At 38.1% G+C, this 20,056-nt stretch overlaps 1 protein-coding gene and 1 long non-coding RNA gene across 5 annotated transcripts in view; one reads left to right on the top strand and one right to left on the bottom strand.

The window, feature by feature from the left end:
* Positions 1-7,397: 7,397 nt before the first annotated feature.
* PREX1 (phosphatidylinositol-3,4,5-trisphosphate dependent Rac exchange factor 1) overlaps positions 7,398-20,056 on the bottom strand; it is a 138,003-nt gene continuing 125,344 nt past the window's right edge. For 3 of the 4 annotated variants that reach the window (XM_071760087.1, XM_071760088.1, XM_071760089.1), the window contains exons 30-40: positions 18,513-18,641; positions 17,905-17,946; positions 15,883-16,100; positions 14,903-15,002; positions 14,120-14,263; positions 13,328-13,442; positions 12,822-12,888; positions 11,921-12,108; positions 11,046-11,148; positions 10,432-10,499; positions 7,398-8,862 (exon numbers count right to left, since the gene is read on the bottom strand). In XM_071760087.1, coding sequence (XP_071616188.1) covers positions 8,820-8,862; positions 10,432-10,499; positions 11,046-11,148; positions 11,921-12,108; positions 12,822-12,888; positions 13,328-13,442; positions 14,120-14,263; positions 14,903-15,002; positions 15,883-16,100; positions 17,905-17,946; positions 18,513-18,641 — 1,217 coding nt within the window. In that variant the 3' untranslated portion in view covers positions 7,398-8,819. Of the gene's footprint in view, positions 8,863-10,431; positions 10,500-11,045; positions 11,171-11,920; positions 12,109-12,821; positions 12,889-13,327; positions 13,443-14,119; positions 14,264-14,902; positions 15,003-15,882; positions 16,101-17,904; positions 17,947-18,512; positions 18,642-20,056 lie in introns of all 4 variants that reach the window. The other variant, XR_011729131.1, reaches the window with a different exon arrangement.
* On the top strand, positions 7,430-18,819 carry LOC139803702 (uncharacterized). The gene is made up of 3 exons (XR_011729133.1): positions 7,430-7,511; positions 17,585-17,992; positions 18,511-18,819. It is a non-coding gene; the product is annotated as an uncharacterized lncRNA (long non-coding RNA).

Genomic DNA, 20,056 nt, shown 5'->3' with positions numbered 1-20,056 from the left:
CAAATTGCAGCAGGCTAGGGACAGATTAGGTCAGTTTAGAAGTGTAAAAATTAAGAGGTTTGTTGCTTTCTTTCCAGTCGTGTTGGAAATGGATAGAGAATCTGAGCACTTTGTTCGGGATGTGATCCTGGAGTGTGTAGCCTTACAAGTGGTTTTGTTTGTTTGTTTTTGTCTAACTTGCCTGTACTACCTATCTTCCTTTGTTAGAAAATGGGGAGAATACCAGCACTCTCCAAGAACATGGCAGTCTTTTGGATTGTGAATTCATTTGGAAAAGGTCTACTTTTTTTAGACATATACCTATGGAGAGTTTAACCCAATGGCTTATATTATATGCTAAGAAAAATTGCATTAATATATCAGTCATTTTTCTCATAGTTGATCTTAAGCCCCAATGGGATCATTATAATCATCATGTAACATGCTGACTTGTATAACCCATGAATTTTACCTCTTGTTCCTGCAGCTAATTCAATAGCATGATTTTCCTCACTCAGATCATGTGCTTTACAAGCCCTATGGGATAGGGACTGCACCTAAGGGATTGTATGATCATTTTACTGACAGTACTTTTAAGAACACTTCTTGTTCAGCCCAAATTTTCACACTTAGTAGTTTTACCTTTCTCATCTTTTTGCTCCTCAGAGAATCCATCACAGGCAGAACTGGACACAACTTCCATTATTTCAGAAGCAACAGAACTACAGTCTGGACAAAGAATCATTTAAGTTGTGAAGGAAAACCAGCAAAAAAAGGTAATCTTCATAGTAAATGTGTTATTCCATGCTGACTCGAGGTGCTGTGAGCCATTCACTTGACTTGATTTTTTTTATAACGTGTGAAGATGCCAATGAATAAGCCTGGAGTAACTGTTGCTTGTTGCTTAATGGGGGAAAATCATGATGTATTAGTTAAATTGTCAGTGAAAGCCAGAACAACCCGTATGAGAGAGTCAGACATTTATTTATTAAAATAGAAAGCAGTCTGTAAGATGAAAACTGTTAATCACTGAAGAATAGTTCCAGCCTCTTAATGAGCACAGGACAACAATAATAATAATTTTAAAATAGTAATTTAAAAATGAAGCCTGGAAATAACACTGAAGATTAAGGCCATATGTCAGCTCCAGAAAAAACTGCCTAGCAAAAGCTGCCTAGCATAATGTAGTCCCCATGTGGAGAATGGACAAAGGAGACAAGTATTGTGCCTCCCTCCCCAAATTACCTCTTTGTATACTTGTGCCTGCAGGAGGGCAGCAGCCCCTTTTCCAGCAGATTTGAAGTCTAGGTCTTCCTGGGGGGAAAGTTTGGAAGCAGATGGTCTTTGGGTTGCCCTGGTCCTGGTCTGGTTGGGCTGCATCTGTCTCCCTGCAGATGATCCCAGCAGTTGGTGAGCTGAGGGCAGGCAACAAGCATGGCACTGAATTTGTCAGCAGGGCTTCAGCATTGCCCCTTGGCACTCCCAACTGCAGCAGCAGCAGCAGCCCCTGGGAGAGTACTGTTACCAGTAGCTCTAAAAGGAAAAGGCTTTGTCAGAGACTTTCTAAAAATAGTTCCTATTGCTCTGAGCAGGGATTACTCACTCTTGCCCTGTTGGTCTAAGGTGGCAGAATCTTACTTCACATCACTTCTATGTGAGCCATAGATGGGGTGAGTATTGGGAGTACAAGTTCTTATTTCAGTGGTTCCTTGGTGCTCTTTGCTCAAGACAGATTAGGAGTCCCAGCTATTAAATGTGTTGCTAAACCTCTAAAGCAAAGAACTGTCATGGTCACAGTGACTGCCTGTCATGTCTCCTGAACAGTAAAATGGAAAAAAAAAAAAAAAAAAAATGGAGACATCTCAGTTGTTTTTCAACAAGCAAGTGGTTAATTTAAAATTTCTTTCTGGGTGATGAGCTGATTGCTACATTAATTAGGAGCAAAGGAGAAAGCAGGTTGGAAAAAAAGCCAAATTCCCCAGGCAAAAGGACAGGGACTTTATAAAAGCTGATGCTGATAAACTAAGTGGGAAACATTGGGCTAGGGATCTTAATACACTCTGTAAGACTACTCCAGTGCCCCTGTCACAAAACAGGAGTTGCACTGCACAGGAAGCCACAAACAAAACTGTTCTTAAAGTTCTCCTGTGACTTGTTCTTTTCTATTGCTACAAAGAGAAGGAAGCCAAAATCACAGGATCTTGATCAGAGGCATGGATGGAAGGATTTAAGTCTTATGTTATTTTCTTCTTTCTTGTAAGCTCACTGAACCCTTTCAGGCGTGCACATTTAACCTCTTCAGTTGATTCTTTTCCACAAATGGAAAGTCTCCCCAAATGCAAACACCTGGATAGACAGGAAAAAGAGGAGTTCTCGTTTTAAAGATAGCTGGGAATGCTGACAAAGCTGAATGTATCAAAGGCAAGAGGCATTTATGAGCCCGGTGATGAGGGCTGTTTGTCCAGAACTTTCTCATTCTTACTGCTGGATTGCAGTGCTTTTAATATCACACGTACCTCATGGAAATAATAAATGTTGTAGCCTATTTTTAGTATTCTGAGTAAGTGTCACCAGCACATAAAAAGCTGAGTTTAATACTCTGAGGGAAAACTCAGGACCTGTCTCAGTGTCAAGGGACATTTCAGAGGCACGGTTTGAGGCTATCAGAGGTAGCAATGTGTTTCCCTGGCTACCATTTTTGTCTTTCTGCAGAGGAGAAAGAAATCTACTCCTTTAGCTATGCCCTATAAAGACAAAATGCAGTTTGTACACAGCAGGGAAGAGGTTTTTTAAATTGCCTTGTCTCACAAAAGAAAAAAGGATTTGACTATCACAGTTTTTACTTTCTCAATCTTCTTGAAGTTCAAAAGGTTCTGCTTAAAGCAGTAGCCCAAGTATTTTAATTAAACCATAGAAATGTCTTCTATTCAGCTACCTTTCAAACATCTAAACCCAAAAGTAGTGCTCTAAATCCTGGCTGATAGGAAACTGTCTGGGCAGTGTTTTCTGAATGGCTTCATGTAAGTTCTGACAGAGGACACAGCTTACCACACACACACATAAGTAATGCTAAAATGACATGCATTAGACAGTACAATACAAAAATTTGAACAAGTTATATTAAGACTTTTATCTTAATGGAAGATAGACATGCTTAGTTAAAAATACAGAAATGTAAAGAAAAAATGTAACACTATTAGTACACTAGAATCCTTCAAACTTGACTGGAAAAACCCTCTCAAATATCCTGTACAGTTTTTATTTTTACAAAACATTTGAAAATACCAGTCCTATAAACTTATATAAAAATATGATCTCTGGAACATTTGCCTAAAACTGCAGAAAGTTCTGTTTTATGCAAAAACATACCATACAACTTGTGTCATTTCAGAATTGCCCCCCTGCCCAGATGAGGTAATTGAACTTAGGTGCAAAATGAGCTGTAAATGCAGGAATAATATAGCAATCTTGCTTGAGTGTTCCTGTAGCTGATCTTTGTTAACTTTGAAAATCCATTTAAATTTGGCCTAACCTGTGGTTTTGTGGCTATTCCCACCCCTTGTAAAACAGCCTAAAAATAAAGGCCTTTCATAAGTCCCTGTCCTCTTCAATGAGTTGTTTGTTTTCACTATGATATTGCACTAGTGCAGTGAGTTTCATCTTCAGGGCTTAGGTCAGCTAGAAACATCTGTGAAAGGTTAGCTATAAAAAAAGCAAACCTATTATTCTAAATTATCGTGTCCTTCTTTAATTCAGTACTGAAACTGCTGTAGGCTTTAGAATACAAAGGCATAAACCAGGCATCTGACTGGGGTCCAGGCACAGAAAATCCTTCTTCCAGTATACTTGGGTGCAGCAGTGCATCAGAGACTGATTCTCTGGGTATATATGCTGACAATTAAAACAGGCAGTTTTATTCTCATGCTAAACTGTATGATAAAAGAATTATCAGTTCCATTACGAACAAAAAAGAGCTTCTCTGAAATCCAGTATGAATATCCTCTTTCTGAAACCATATTTTAAATTTAGTATTAACTAACATTTACTTATGTTCTAAATTCTGACAGGCTTCAAATCAAGAAGTAGGAACTGGTGAAGATCTGAAAGCTTATTCTTTTATTCTTTTTTTCCTTAATGCCAATATTTATGTTAAATTAGGTTCCTTGGTATTAATGCATAGCACTTCTGAATCCTGAAATGGGCTAGAACAAGTACACCAAAAATATACTCAGTCATCTTTTCTTATACTAAGTGTTCTCAATTAATATATTTATGGGAATTAAGAGAATATGGTTATATTTATGTGTCTCTGTGAGGTTTATACTTTTTTCCATCTAGGTTCCTGTTCTGTAAGTCACTAGAACTGTATTATCTGTGTAAAGCACTGGCAATTTTCAAAGCAGTTTACAATTTTTCTCCTTTAAATCTTTACAGTACTAGAGGTAAGAAAATATTTTCCCAGTTCCCTCCCCAAACTGCAGCAGGGAGAAATGAATTGCTCAGTATAGCAAAGGCAGTTGGGCATGACAAGTCTGAGCACTCAAAATGTGTGTCACAAGGACACCAGAATTTATTTAGTTTGTATGATATAAAAGTTTCCTTTAGGGATGCAGTGTAGTGATGCTGTGTCAGTACCATCAAAACTTCTGTCATACAACATGAATCAGGTTTTTTGCTTAGGAACAGAAAGATCAGAACCCAATGGGACTACAGTGGTTTCCTGGTGCTAATCAAAGCCAGGACTCATTCTAAAAAGTGGCAAAAATATTTTTTGTTGTTTCAAGGCTTTTCATCCCCATTAAGCTACTGCAGGCTTCTCTGAAGGGCAGATTTGAATTTCATATACGAAGACTCTAATGCTACACAAATAATGGGTTTTGATACAAACTGTAAGGGGTAATTTGATTAATCAATGGTACCTTATTAGTAAGGCTATGTGTTATTTGCCTTTGTGAATAAGCTGGTTTCATGAGATTTGTTGGGTTAAGGAGTTTTTAAGCTCTATCAAAAATGTATAATGCCCAATGTTTTGACAGATAAAATACTGTGCTGTTATGAAAGTAGGAATATTTAAAATAACTTTTACATTGAAGTTCTGATTGTTAGGCTGTAGTGTTTTATGTATTCAATCACTTTAGAATCGTGAAATAATTAGTGCTCAAAATATCCTCAAGTTAGCACCATTTGCTGATAAGAAAATATGACAGAGAAAAAAGGATTTAGAGTCCCAGTGGATTTTTCTTTTCAATGTTCTTTTATTCTAAATGGAAATGAGATGTTTATTTGTCTAAATCTGTGGTTTCTCATCTGAAAATCTCAGTGTTTCAGTCTGAAAAGCATAGTGGAGGATGCAAAAAGCTAATGCAAACAGGTACTTCTTTTTTTTTGTCAGAGTCCTATTGGGGAAAAAAATTTCCAGGGTTCAGAACAACTTTCAGCCAATATTTATCTCTGATTGCTCATACTTCTTGTGGCTGTATTTATGTTTATATTGAATTGTCTGTACCTTTTTCATTCTTATTTTCTTGCAAAGATGTCAGTTATACTTGTGTCTTAGGCTAAGTAAATCAAGCTTTCCTGATCTGATCTTGATTAATTTATACCCTTTTAGTATAGTTCCTCAACATCCAGGAGCTGCAGTTTCAGTTAATTATTTGGCCTCTTCACAGTGGTTTGAACACTTCTCTATCCCAATTGGAAATCTGTCTCTCAGTGCAGGCTAAGCTTCTGTCAAATTGCATCTGAGTCATCTTGTGACAAACTCTATAATCAATGTATTTTTATTATAAATTAACAAAAAATATATAAAAATACTTCGTTTTATCTTCAAGTGTATGAACTAATATTTTACTATAAAATTGATCCTGTTTGTTTCATCCATTCAGTTATCAAGGTCTTCCAGATTTTTTTTCCTGTGTGTACTCTGATCCTTCTCTAGATCTCTGCCTCCTAACCTAACACTGACCTCAACTGCACAGTGTCTGTGCTTCAGTGACTGATGAAAATGCTGAGCAAATTCAGTTTCAAAACTGACAGGAAATTCCACTTGCAGCTATCACCCAACCTGCCCTTTCTTTTCAACACTGCCTTTAGGCAGCTGCTTACACACCTCATCATCAGGCTGCATGTTTCCATTTTCTCCATCTTGACTGTTTTCCCACGTTCCACACTTCCACTCTATCAGATGCCCTGGGTCTATGAAATCTGCACTTGCTCAGTTGTGTACCAAGCCTGATTCTTAAATTCCCTTTAGCCATGGAAATTCTGCCAATCTAAACTACTCTCTTCACTTGCAGCCTTGTGCCTTGCCCTCTGATTTTCCACTTGAACTTGCTTTTTTCCAGCACTGGATTAAAATCTTGCAATTTGTAATATTTGCAAAAAAAAGCCCATCAAAACAGTCTTTTCTACTTTAGTAGGAAGTCTGCACTGAAACCACATCTGCAGCTGACCCTGCACAAACAGGAAGAGTTCAGCTCTACATGGCCAATTTGAGCAGACCTCAAAAACAACTTTTCCCTTATGGCTTAAAACTTCTGACTCCTCATCCCTCCTTACAAATACCCTAACTTAAACTGTTCAACAGAATGTAGAGCTAAGGAACTAAAGCATAAAACAGAAAAATAAGATCATACCTTCTCTCCTTACAGTATAAACCAAGTTTTAATAATAAAAAAATTTATCACACTTTCAATGAGAATAGCATATACATTTCCATGTAAAACAGTGCACAGTGTAAATGCCCTTAGATACTCTTCTATGCATCTTTAATGCTTGCAGTGATTATGTAGGTGTGGGCCACACCAGGCTGTGTATAATGCTTCATTTCCACTGGACTTCTACTGGGAAGAGCCAGTGCAGACTAAGCAAGGATCTTGGCCAATGTGGTTTTTTTTATTTATTTTGGGTCTTCCTACAGTTCTTACAATGGTAAGTACATTTTAGGTTGAGGGGTCAGTTAAGAAACATCCATTTCTTCTTCAAACAGCAAGAGGTAAGAATAACTCTTTAAAAATTAACAAGAAGTGCATTGAAATAATGATCTGCTCATCTGGCTGCAGGACAAAACGTACACAGCCACAAACCCCTGTATCTGACAGCTGGTGATTTGATGGGCTGTCCTAGGTCCCTGCAACAGGTTGCTGTAGGTCAGAGGAAACAGTTTAAAGTGAGAGTTTAAACAAAATACATTCCTTCCTTAAAATTGTTCCAGTCTGTGAATGATAGAAAAAAATCAAACAACTTAGTAAGGAAGGTTCAGAAAACCTGCATCCCAAGCTTGTTATAAGCCATTTTGTGTTGATGTGTAGATTTAAAAAGTTGAGACCTTTATACTCAAATGGAAGGAGTCTAATTTTAGTTTGAGTTGGTTTGGATGTTAATAAAATAAAATTAAGCCAGCTAAAAAACAAACAACGTCACAAATAAAAACCCCAAACCTTTATTTTCTAGAATGTACATCACTGCAAAGAGCTTCCAGATCTCCCAACTATGAACTGTTTCAAACAAGGCTGTGGAGACACAGAAGACTGGTAAGTTTCCTATACACCCTCCTACTGAGACCTGCTACAATGGAAATTCCTTAGGGATGGGTGGTCATATTAAGGCACTCACTCCAAAAGAACATTATTTCTGTCCTGAGACTGCTGACATGTTTCAATTAGTTTCAGTCAGTAACTTGGAAAATATTACTGTGCTTAGGATAATACTGACAGAACAAAGAAAAAATTTTCAAACAACAAAAAATAAAGTACATTATATACACGATTCCTTTTTTCTTTTAACTTAAAAGCATCCCTAATACATCTTAATAACTGTATTAAAGACTACTTAAATATTGAAAGATTTTAAATAATGTAGAACTTTTTTTCAGTAAACTGGGAGTAGCTGTGTAATTGCCAGCATATTGGTCCCATTTTAAACAATATAATTTTTATTTAAATCTTGTATATATAATAACATGATGGAAAACATATTCCACTCCACATAAATAAGTATAGTTCTGACCTGTTTTAAAAACATCTGTTCAAATAATCAGATTATAAAACTGTACTTTTCCTTTGTAAAGTTACCTTTAAAATCCTTCACTACCAATCTCTCCTCTTAAATAGTACTGGATTTCCAGAGTACATCACAGGGCATTAGTAAATAGAGTTAATCAAAAACTTGAAAGCTACAGTAAGTAAAATGAAGCAATGTTATGAAGTATTATGGAATGTATACTCTGCAGCATAGAGAGATTGGTTCTCACTGGGCTGAAGTGGAAAATTTTTCCAGAAGAAATTCTTTATGTTCATATTAGAAAATAAACCATAGATTGTGCTATTTGTTGGTCAAAAGTGCAGGTCAGTTCATGAAAAAGTGGTGTTTATGAAGCTACTGCTCAAGTATGCTGACCAAAATTATGCTGGCAATTAAATGAGTGCCAGGCACAGCACGGGAGACAGACATGCTTCATTCTGGCTTTTCTTAACCCAGCTGTAGCTTGAAGTCCACAACTTTTAGGTGGCAGCACAACCCAGTCACCAGTAAAACTGTGCTTTCTTGAAATAAAATTATAACTTTTCCAGGCATCTAGCAAATGGCAGTAACATCCATCTTAGCTCTGGGATGTTTGTTTCAAGAATTTCTTCAAGAAGTCAAGGAAACACAGGAATCCCTGCACACTGCAGGAGCAGATTCTCAGTGCCTGTGTCCAGCAGGTTCATCCCTACTAAACCAGAGCAATTTCTCTTCCTCTCTTGGTTCAGCACCATCAGTGTCTGTTAGTGTGGGTCCTCAGGCAGGGCTGCTCATAGCTCAATGCTTGAATGATGCTGCAATGGAGGTGCCTCTCACTTCTATAAATCCCCATCTGTAGGTGGCTGGCACAACCTATAGAGCCTTCAAGGCAGATAAGAGGACCATATTAAATCTCTTAAAGATGACAATACAAAGTTACTGGCATAGTATATGAGCATCAGCTTCTCCTTTATCATTTTGCAAGCTTTAGAGCTAATCTAATACTAAGAGCACCACTGGTTTTAATTTTAGTAATTGCAAATTTAGAAGTATCTCTAGTGATTTATTAACTGAAGTATTTATAATTGTGTTTAAACATTATTTAACATTTTCCATCACCCCCTTGAACTTTTGCCCTATTTGGGTCTTTAACAGACCCTTCTCTCTTTTTCTAGTTCTTTTGTTTGAAACAAAGTTCAGCATTTTTCCTGAACAAGAGAGTTTACCACACACAGACTGGGATTCAGATAAAAGAACATACTTGCTCATTGACATGGTTGAAGAAACTTTAAAGTTAATAATCTTGTTTTCAGAACAAAAGTTTTGAATCACAATATTAGCAAATTGAGACCAGTGGCTAAAGCTAAGTGTACCATGACTGTCTTTTGTATTTAACTGTTTGTGGCAGCTTTTTCTTGGATTTTTTTACTTTATATTTGAATAAACACAAGACTTCTGTAACTTGTGTTTCAAAACTCCTACTACTGACTTTGACAAATCTCAATGCTAGCAAATATAATCCTGAAAATTAACATTAATTCACCAGATCTCCTTATAACTTTGCTTAGTTTTATTTTACATTATGGTAATGGAACACATGTGTCTCAGCTTTATTGCCTAGAAATAATTCAAGTAAACAGTCCTGAAATTTGTCATTGTGATTTAGAGTGCATACAGAACAGAAATACCTCATCTTATGATTTGTTTCTAAAGCTGTTTCTTTTTGAACATATCATGCTGTTATGGTCATAAAAATGGAACCAGTGTAATATACAGTCCTTAATAAGGCAAAATAATCATGCTGCTAACACACTCATGTGAAATTAACCAGAAAGAGAGATCTTTTTTAAAAAAAAAGGTATTCCTAGCCTGCAGGGAGAGATAATGAACATCTCTATCTCCTGTTAGGTGTAGCAGGATTCATAAATGTACAGTGCTTTTCAAAGTTGTCTTCTAGGCAAAAACAAATATAACCCTGGGCAACCTTAGAGGTGTATAACTGTATGGTTATTCTGAGTTGCTCTTTAACTTGCTGTGCCAAAACGAAACAGTCAAACTCATCTAAGCAGACAATAGTATTAGCCTATGAATTATCTTTGCATATCTGCAGTTAGATTTGCCTGTCAGGAATTTTTCTTTCTAAACATTCCACAGATGGCTGCCAATCATTAGCTCTGCCAACTCACAGCATCAGTCCAAAAGAGACCCTGATCAGTTATATTTTATTCAGAAAATGCAGATACCTTTGAAGTTAATGATCTGCAAATTGAAAGGAGCAAAGCTGATTAATTTATAGTGTACTTTGTTTAGGACACTGAGAAAGAACAGTTTTTTCTTTTTTCCATTATTGCTGCTAAGATCTTTAAAACAGGATTATAACAAGGACTCTACAAGTGTTACAGAAGCATAAAACCAACATGCAGATAAAATGCATAATATTAAAAAACTCACCGGGGTGCACAGTGTGGCATTTGGTCCATCACTTTCAGATTCTTGGCAGAGATTTCAACTCTTGGTCCCTAAGGAAACAGAATTTATGGTACTGACAGTATTGATAAAGCATCTGATCCTTAGGGGAAAATGTTATAATGGGAGTATGGTTTCTATCTGAGAATCCATTAACTACTTTAAGAAGATTTGGAATGCACTGGGTGGATACATTAGTCATCTGTGTTTACTTAAACGATGGAATTAGTCCCACAGCACTTTACAAGCACTGCTGCTTAGCATTAGGGAATTTCTACCATTTAACACTGATTGAGACTTGGTTTTATATATTAAGAAATTGTCTTAAATATATGGGGTAGTCCCTACTTTCTTATCATCAAGGAATACACTTTAAATAATGTACACTGAGGTGTGCATTTTAAGTGCTGTAATGGCTGTGTGTGCAAAAGTCAATTTGTTCCTGTCCAGTGCACATGTTCAGATATTAACTAAGGTTTGGCTACATGGGTTAGTAGGGCACAAAATACAGTCCCACAGCAAAATAAATTGGTGTTTGTACAATGCTGTTCCTGGAATGAAAAGGGTGGCATGCAGCAGACACACATCCCAGTACTCACCTGCTTGCGCATGATGTCTGTGGCTTGCATGATGCACTTGGGCAAAAGTCCGTGACTGCGAGCCAGTGTGGCTGCCTGCTCCAGGGAGACACTCAGTGTACTTCTGAACAGGGGAACAAGAGACACTGAACCACAGATCATATTTAAAATATGTAAATAGGCATGCACAGGACCCTTACCTGTGAAGTATGACTTCTATTAGCTAGAGTTCTTTACTTTTTAAATTTTTTCGTTTACAAAACTATAAAATTATCTCAGTCCTGCATTTCCACCAAGATACTGCAACTGCTTTGGGTCTCCAGCATCATGCATACAAGGTTGTGTTTCACTGCTCTGCTGCATGGATTCTTGTGAAGTTATTCACAAAGGAATCTTTTTTTTTTTTTTTACTCAATGACTTTGAGACACTGGAAGAACAGTGGGGTGTTTAGAATCAATGCTTGCACACACTAAGATTCTAACGGTGTTTTTGAGCCACTTCCTTTATTTTCACTGTGTGATTGAAGACAACAGTGACTCAAAGTTATAAGCAATGACATCACTTAGGCAGTGGCACTGCTTGGTGCACTGAAAGTGTTTGTAAGATAACTAACTACTGAGAGAAGAATTAAAATTCACAACCTGTTCTATATACAATAAAGATGGCAGTAGATTTAAGTCTTTATTATAGAATCATAGAAAGCTAGAGGTTGGAAGGGACCTTGAAGGATCATCTAGTCCAACTCCCCCTGACAGAGCAGGGTCACTTACAGTCTATATTCCCATAAAATTTACCTTTCTACTGCTTTCAACAGAATAAAATATATTGTTCCAATCTCTAGAGAGAACAGAACTTCTCATCACACCAGTTAACACTTGGGTTTCTTAAATCTCACCTCTGCATCCCAGTGCCACACATGGTGATCTGACAGGCTCCGAGTCGGTAACAGAGCTCAGAGGATATGGGCAGCAGACCAGCTCCTGATGTGTTACTGCTGGAATATCCTGACTGGGTTGGTTTTGTGTGAATGAAAGACTTCATCAGCCTGCAAAGCTCATCCATTGCATTAATGGGACGAATAAGCTAGACAAAACAATTTAAAAAAGCATTAGTGGCATGCTCACACCTTCATTTACATTTACAATTCTTTATTCTATGTCTAAGCACAATAATCTACACAACAGTAAATGCCACACCATAACAACTATCTAGAATATATATGAACTTTGGAAGTGGAAATACAAATTACCTTGGGGCATTTTTTTTCAGTTACCACAAATCACATAGATTGTTACAATTTATATTATGATTTCAAAGGTAGTCTCTGACTTTGTCTTCGAGGCAGTAGTATTTAATGCTTCCTTTAGTATTTAAAACTTCCTTTACATGAGCTGCTGGGAAGTACTATTTTCCTGTTGATTTCCTTCTATAACTGTGAACAAACCATAACTTGTAAATTAAATGTTTGTTCATTTTAATGCAAATGCAGGAGAGGAACGTTAATTAATTCTGTCTAACATCAGACACTGTATTTATATTTAGCAGGGGCAATCAGTGTGAGATGGAGCCTTATTGGTGCCTAAGTTCAGGGGTTTGTGTTTACCCCAATACTGCACGTTTCTTCTCCAAAAACCCCCAAACTGTAGCCAAGCTCCAGAGAAATTCAGATAATTTTTAAATATTGTTTGGTTTTGTACAGGTCTGCCATATGGCTACCCTACAGCTGGCAACTGAGAGATATATAAATAATATTTATATGAGAGAATTTATTGTAGAAATAAAACCAATAACAATACCTGGTCGATCTTCACTGCAGTAGCATTGGAATCAGTGGGCAAGTTTGATCTCTCTAGGTAAAATGTCCTGGGAAAAGGCCAGCAAGGGCTACATTAGTTGGTGTGTCTCATTTCAAGCACATATGTGTAAACTACCTTGTCTAAAACAGCTACAGTATAAAACATGCCAAAAATGTTTTAATTCAAGATCTGCTTTCTTGTTGAACCATTGTGATCACAGTAAATTACAGTCTGTATTAAACATTTGAAATCTTTTTTATGCAATTTTAGTTCTGCATAAAATTGTCAGATTAGTTGGGAATTCCATTGTGTACAGTACACAACTACAGAATAGGCTTACCTATGGGAAGAAAACTAACAAGTTTCACACACAATAAGGACGTCCAAAAATCATATTTGTACAAGAAACCATCAGGAACAGAATCTCTTTTTCATTAAATGCTAAGGTTGTTAGAAAAGAGCACCCTTTTCAATGTCTTGTAAGGCAAAGGAGAAGAATTAAGTACCTGAGTTTACGGTAGTATTGCTGCACTTTTTCAAGTGAAATACCATTGATTTGCTGTGGAAGTTCTTCCAGAGATGAGATAGCTGGTTGTGATTGCCCCTCCATATTCTCCAGAGCTGAAGAAGAAAATATTAAACCTATATTAGTAGTTTCCTTTTTATTAATATAAATTTATATCATTATTTATATCATTATCATATTTATATCATCTCACTGCTCACCAAATGACTGTTGGATCATGTCAAGGCTCATTCTCTCACTACATAAATTTAATGCATTTCCCAATATGGGAGTATAGTGATACTACCATAAAGGTGAGCTTCACAGAAAGCAGTTCCATCTAAGAGCAATTAAAATTAATGTTCTATCTAACACTAATATGCCCTTGAGAAATATTTTCTGAATTGTATTTTGGTGTAAAAATTCACTTATCAAGTAAATTTCCAGCCAGGATGAATCAGTCATGGTGTATGCTTTTAAAAACACTTCTCTGCAGCCTGGAACATCTCCTGCTACCATACTAATCAGATTTTCCATGTAGTCCCATATAATGTCTCTATGGTCTTCACAGGAAAGCATAAAAAAAGACCCAACCAGGCATATCTTATTCTCATGAGTGTGTCTTACTATAAAATCACTCCCCAGGTCATCACAGAATAGAAACATCTGTTTCCTAAATACGTCTGCAGTTCTCAGCTGTATTCGGTTTAGAGTTTCATGGTCATTCTTTAATTTGAATCTTTCAACATCATCAGTTATCTTATTTTTCCTCAAGGAAGCTTTTAATAGATACCTTTTGTAAAGAGCACCGTGTGCAGTTTCAAGCTTCCCCCATTCTGAAACCGAGAAGGCAGCTTGGAGAAGTAGTAGCTGTCAAGATAGAAGATAACCTTCAAGGCCTGACGACTTCCTTCGATGTGGTAGAAGACATGAGTGTCTGGAGAAATAAAGATAAAATACTTGCTGCTTTACCACAGCAGGAGAAATGCTAAACCATTTCTATCTGAGTTTGTTAGATTATCCAATGACATTTCAAATCACCACCATTAAGATGAATAAGGGAGAGCTTTTCTTGAGAGAATGCAGACTGAAATAATACACATAAACAGATACACAGTTACCATGACCTACCGTGATCTAATACTAATACAATAAAATGGTTAATAATTAAAATCTCATCTTGTTTCATGGCATCTCATAGATAGAGAGATCTGCCAGCATGGGACACAGGACACCAAAGAGCTCGGGAGGGTGAGTTCTACCTTAGGCAGTGTGGTGAATTACAAACATCTGTCAGGAGCTGCTCATCATCTCTCCTGTCTCCCTGTGTGCAAAATCCCACAGACAAGGGGCACTGGCACAGACCACAGTCACAAATCACAGAAGATGCCACCAGCATCCCACAGTGTCCATCCTGCTTTTTCTGTTGTGTTTGCAGTGGAAACTGAGGCTAAGCAACAGTGCTTCAGAGAAGCTGCACAGTGCTCTCCACATCTAACATGGTCTGTTAGATGTACAGTTATGGAGGATAAGAGAAATAGAACAAAAAAGCTTCAAAGAATCAGAGAATACTCACTTGCTACAAGACTTTCATCCAGCTGCTTGAAATAGAAGACAACTTTGTCCAGTTCAGTCAGAGTGACCTGGATGTCTTCCAGCATGGTACGTTCCTCCTTCTGTGGAGCAAAGAAATAGATATAAATAGGTTATAATCTGCCAGGAAGAGATCAGTGGCAGAAAGGTAGAATTATGGGCATCCTTTGGTTCAGGAGACCTAGAAGAGAATGTGGAGTTTTCTATTAATTCCATCCCCACCATAATGACTATGGTTCTTTAACTTTGTGATACAAAGTTAGCTACCCTTAGATGTCATTTGCTGTGATTCACAGACAGTACGCAAGCTTAAGGACTGAATGAGTTTGAAGGGATTTTAAAAAAAGCATGAAGTGCAAAAAAGTGTCACTTCACTATATTGTCAGAACTGCTTAATTTTTTATTAACAGTTTTACAGTTAGGGTAAATTATCTGCTGTAGCTGTGGCTTGCTTATCTGCTCATTAGGGGCAGATAAACTACACAAGACCAGCTCCTCTTCTCTTAGACATGGTGCCTCAGCACCATGGAAGTGATAGAAAGAGTCTATCTAAGTGTCCACTTTTTGAACAAAAGCCTAGATTTTCAAAATGTCCAAACGTGAAATACTCAGAACTTTTTCACCTATTTGTTGAAATGTGTGTTTTCACCAGAAGATGGCAGGCCACACATGCATCACCAGCAACTGAACCGTAAATGCAGCAGCATTACTCCAAATTTGAGGGCAGCCAGCTTCCTATACTGTTCTGGTGTGACAGTAGGTGCAGTACTTGTGAGGAGATGAAAATCATGGGATATGGAATATTGTCACAGAGTTGTCAGCAGTGGGAATCTCCAGGGGTTTGTAGAGTGAGCGTGTAAACTGCCGAACTGCTGCTAGAATGGTCTAGCTGTGCTGTGAGCAACAAAGAAGCACACAGGCAAGTGTGAGCAGACCCAAGGGTACCACAACTCTTCATCTTACCACAGCTGGGGAGAGAAGAGACTGGTAGTTGAGTAAAACACCAGTGGCTGCAATCTGTTCCAGCCATTTCCTGCTGGCGTCTCTGCTGCTCTCTTCGTATTCCCCATTGTTGTTGTATCGATAGTTGAGAGCAGCCAGTAACTGCTCTGAAAAGGTGCAAATAGCAGCCACAAGGGACTGACAGAAGATGGAATCACGTCTCAGCTGTAGCTCAGTATCTGCCAGAGAAAGAGAGAAGCACAAAGAAGTCATGAGTATACTTGTCTTTAATCTCACTGCCAAAGAAGCAGTTTGCGTGTGTGTGTGTGAATAGTATTTGGCTTCTCCTGTAGCTTTGCACAGACTTAACAGATAACCTCTTCTTGCTGTGTGACCTGGCTGTATAGATACAGACAGAATAGCTGGATTGCATGCATGTTTGAAAATTTTCTAGTCCACTTGACTATTTATTACTACCTCTGTCATCTGCACACTCATTCTTCTGTCTGGGAAGAGCTGTAACTCCTTAGTGCCAGATCTAGTCTTATTCCCCTCTTTTTATGTTTACAGAAGCAAGAGAATTCTTGAAAGAAGGTCTCTGCCACTACTTTTCTCCTGGGCTATTAGAGATCCATTCTTCTCCATCCATCTGTATTTTGTGGGCTTTCCATATGCTTAATGCATTAACTGGGCCCGCCCATACGGTACCAATTGGTTTATGTTTCCTGGGAGAATTTCTCCTGTGCTAACTTTGCTTCCAACCTGCCTGCCAGGCAGCCACATGCTGGTCAAATCAACCTCGTCACACTTAAGGGGATTCCAGGCCAGGAAGGCACATGAATAAGTGAACAGCAACTTCCTAGGCACCCCAGGCTCTTCCAGCAGGCACTGCAGTACAGCAGTCTCTTTTTGTCAAGGCAGCATTCCCCAGAGAAAGAAGCTGAAGACACCATGCAGGGGCTTTGAAGATCTGGATTATTCTTTAAAAGCATTGAACACAACAGACTGACTAATACACTGCAGGCCCTAGGCCATATCATCAACTGAAGGGCAGCCAATCCTTCTACAAGCACACCTCTGTACTCCTGGGAGTAAGGAAAAGAGAGCAAGGCAACTGAATCCCTGGTACCAAAAAGCTGCTACAGTCAGTCTAGTGCTGTCTGCTCCATCCAGAGAGGATGTTCATGGAAATGCTGCAGGAGAGGGCAAAGGAAACTTAGGGAGTCATTATTAGTAAAAATAGCCTTTATGGACACTTGTTTAGACACAGCTTGTTTAGACACAGTGATGGACCAGCCCTGGAGGAGTTGACAGGTGACTTAGAGCCACACAAATCTCATCTTCCTTCTATGAAGACTTCATAATCAAGCATGGCACAATGAAATAATAACAACCTATTCCAGTTACTTATTGCCTCATTTTCAAACAAAAGTTCACCTAATAGGTGTTTCAGTCACAAAGAACTGCACGTTATCTCCTTGGAAGGGCTTTTCCCTTGATCTGCAAGCACAATGTTTTGTGCAGGGTTAACAGATTAATGATGCCCACAGTGTATTTAGGTGCTGCCTCTGCATATTTAGGCTCTTAGTCTGCTCCTGGCTGTAATTACACTATGCACAATCCTAATTCCTAACACGTCTGTTCTATTTGGAAAGATGACAGTCCATGGTGTCACAGAAAATTGTGCAATAAGTCTCATTTTTGCTGCATGTTCTCACCACAGCAGGAAACAGCATGGCCATCTGGGAAGGAGAATTGTACAAAGGAAAAAATGAAGACAGTAAAAACAGTGCTTGTGAAATATCAGTCACCAGCCAGGTAGCACAAGCAGCCCACAGTGAACTGAAATAATGCAAACTGAAGAACAGATGTCAAATGCATGGAAAAGTTGCCTCAGATGCAGAGCATGAGAAACAGTATCATAAAATCCTAAGGGAAAAAATCTAAATGCTAAGGAAAACCATAAGATTCTGATGTAAGCAGAGAAAACTGTATTAATGACTTCTGTATGTATGATGTTGAACTGAAATAAAAACTGCTTACCTGTGCATTTTAACAAGGCCAAAAGCAGCTGATTCTTCCCATCTAAAACAGTGAAGAAAAGGAATGCTGTGGTTGACATGATACCAAGGTAGATGTGATGCCATTTTGTTAAGTCTCATTCCCCACAACCCCTGCCCCCTGCGTGGCCATTTCTATTTACTCTTGTAGTCCTCACTTGCACAGATGTGTTAATGACTGAAAAGAAACAAGGTGTAAATCAAAGAATTTTACAGGCTAAATGCTACCATGAATTACTAGAAGCAAATTGCACATGTAGAGGAAACCCCAAGGAGGTGATTTCTGTCCAGTGCTCTCTTCATTGACTGAAAGGATTGAAAAAAAGCACAGGGAAATAGAACAGTCTGATATAATTCTATTTGAATGGGCTGATTAAATAAAATCTGCGAGAGAAAGTTCTTTGGAATTGCTGCCCAGGTGACATTTTACTACACAGCAGTGGGACTCAGCCATCAATAACCCATTATACCTGTTCTTCTCTAGAGCCCAGTACAGCCTTGTAACAAATTGAGATTAAATGAGCTGCTAAGACTTGACTGGATCAAAATCTTTTCTCCCTGAAGCTGATAGCCTCTTTCTTATTTACAGACCTTCAACATGTTTTTGTATGATTTCAACAAGGTTCTTGATGCGCAGTGGAAGGTTCCATGGATCTTCTTGAATGCTTGCTTGAATATTATTCCGACACCTAACTGTGGATTCTTCCTTTTGTTTAAATTCTAGAAAAAATGGAGTTTGTTAGCTGTTAAGGAAATGCTACATAGCTGAGAGTGGCTTACGAGTTATAATGTGTGCACAGATGAAAGCAAAGATACAGTATCAATGGCAACACCTGTCAATGAAAAAGTTTCTTGAATAGATCTAATACAGAAAAAAATAAAAAAGGCTATTCCTATATAATCTCATGATCAGCAGTCTCCTGGCATTATGTTCAGGGTTGTGGACTAAAAGTTATGTACACAGGTAACATACCAACACAGGGAGCTCTTCATGACTCAGAAAGCACAGAATTCTATTCTGCTTTCTCTGCCTTCAATAATGTGCAGGCAGCTGTATTAGGTAGATCTAGAGTCTCTGGCTGTGCAGAATCAGATCAGCTTTTTGGCTGCACCTGTCACATCCCATAATACTGAAGAGAAGTTAAGAAATATTCTGCTTTCTTTCACCTGATGGAAGCTAATTAATTACAGAGTAGAAGACTTGTTCTCCTTGACTCAGCTATATAGCTAAGCCAAATACCCCATTTGTTTGTGATAAAAATGCATCAGCAGACAAAACCACAGTAAAACTGTGCCCAGTAACTGCTCATGGACAGAAATGGGACAGCAGTCAAATTTACATCCATCACTAAAAGGTGTCTACAGTGGCAATTACTTTGGTCCAGGATTCCAGCTGAATCTAAGCAGGGCTTGTCTGTTCCTTAGTGTGATGAACGGGAGATCACCAGTTAACTGCAGTTAACTAAAAGACTCTCTCACTGTAATTAATCTACTTTTAATAAATGAGACTCCATTTAAGCAACATAAAATAAAGGAAGTGAACACAGGGTGCCTGTTATTTCTTCCATTCATTCAAACTGTGCATGGAAAGACTAACAGATATTCTACATAACCATTAATGTATTTGTATAGATAATTTTATAGGAGTTAGTTCTGGAGTCTGGAAAAAAAAAGGTCTCTTCTAGAATTTGACACTGTAACTTAAAAATAGAACTTGTCAATGGTTGGAGCATGACTACAGCACTTGAAGTATAGTAGGAATAGTGAAAAACATTTCAGATTTCCAGTGGGAAAGGAAATGCAGCAAATGTTCAGAAAATAAAGTCCTGTGTATTTAATTGTGAGAGGAAACCACATCCTGGCCCTCAGAACCATTAAGACCAAAGTCTCATCATGCTCCCTGAGGAAAAAGAAAACACCATATCATTTGTTTGCTCTCTATGGGAATCAGTTTTCAAAATAAGTGTCATGTGAGGATGAGTTTACCCTGGCAATTGTCCATCTGAAGAAAAGCAGAGTAAGTCATTAAGCAAACTCAGGCAGAACCTTTTGGTGCCTCAGAATTACAGAGGTCAGCCCCTCCTCAGCTTATCAGAGTGCTCATGTACCTTGTATCTGGCCTATCTCTACTTTGG

Source organism: Heliangelus exortis, chromosome 16 (assembly GCF_036169615.1).
Source record: "Heliangelus exortis chromosome 16, bHelExo1.hap1, whole genome shotgun sequence".
Lineage (NCBI taxonomy): Eukaryota > Metazoa > Chordata > Aves > Apodiformes > Trochilidae > Heliangelus > Heliangelus exortis.
The sequence above is the reverse complement of the archived record's forward strand: the minus strand, read 5'-3'. Positions and strand labels throughout refer to the sequence as shown.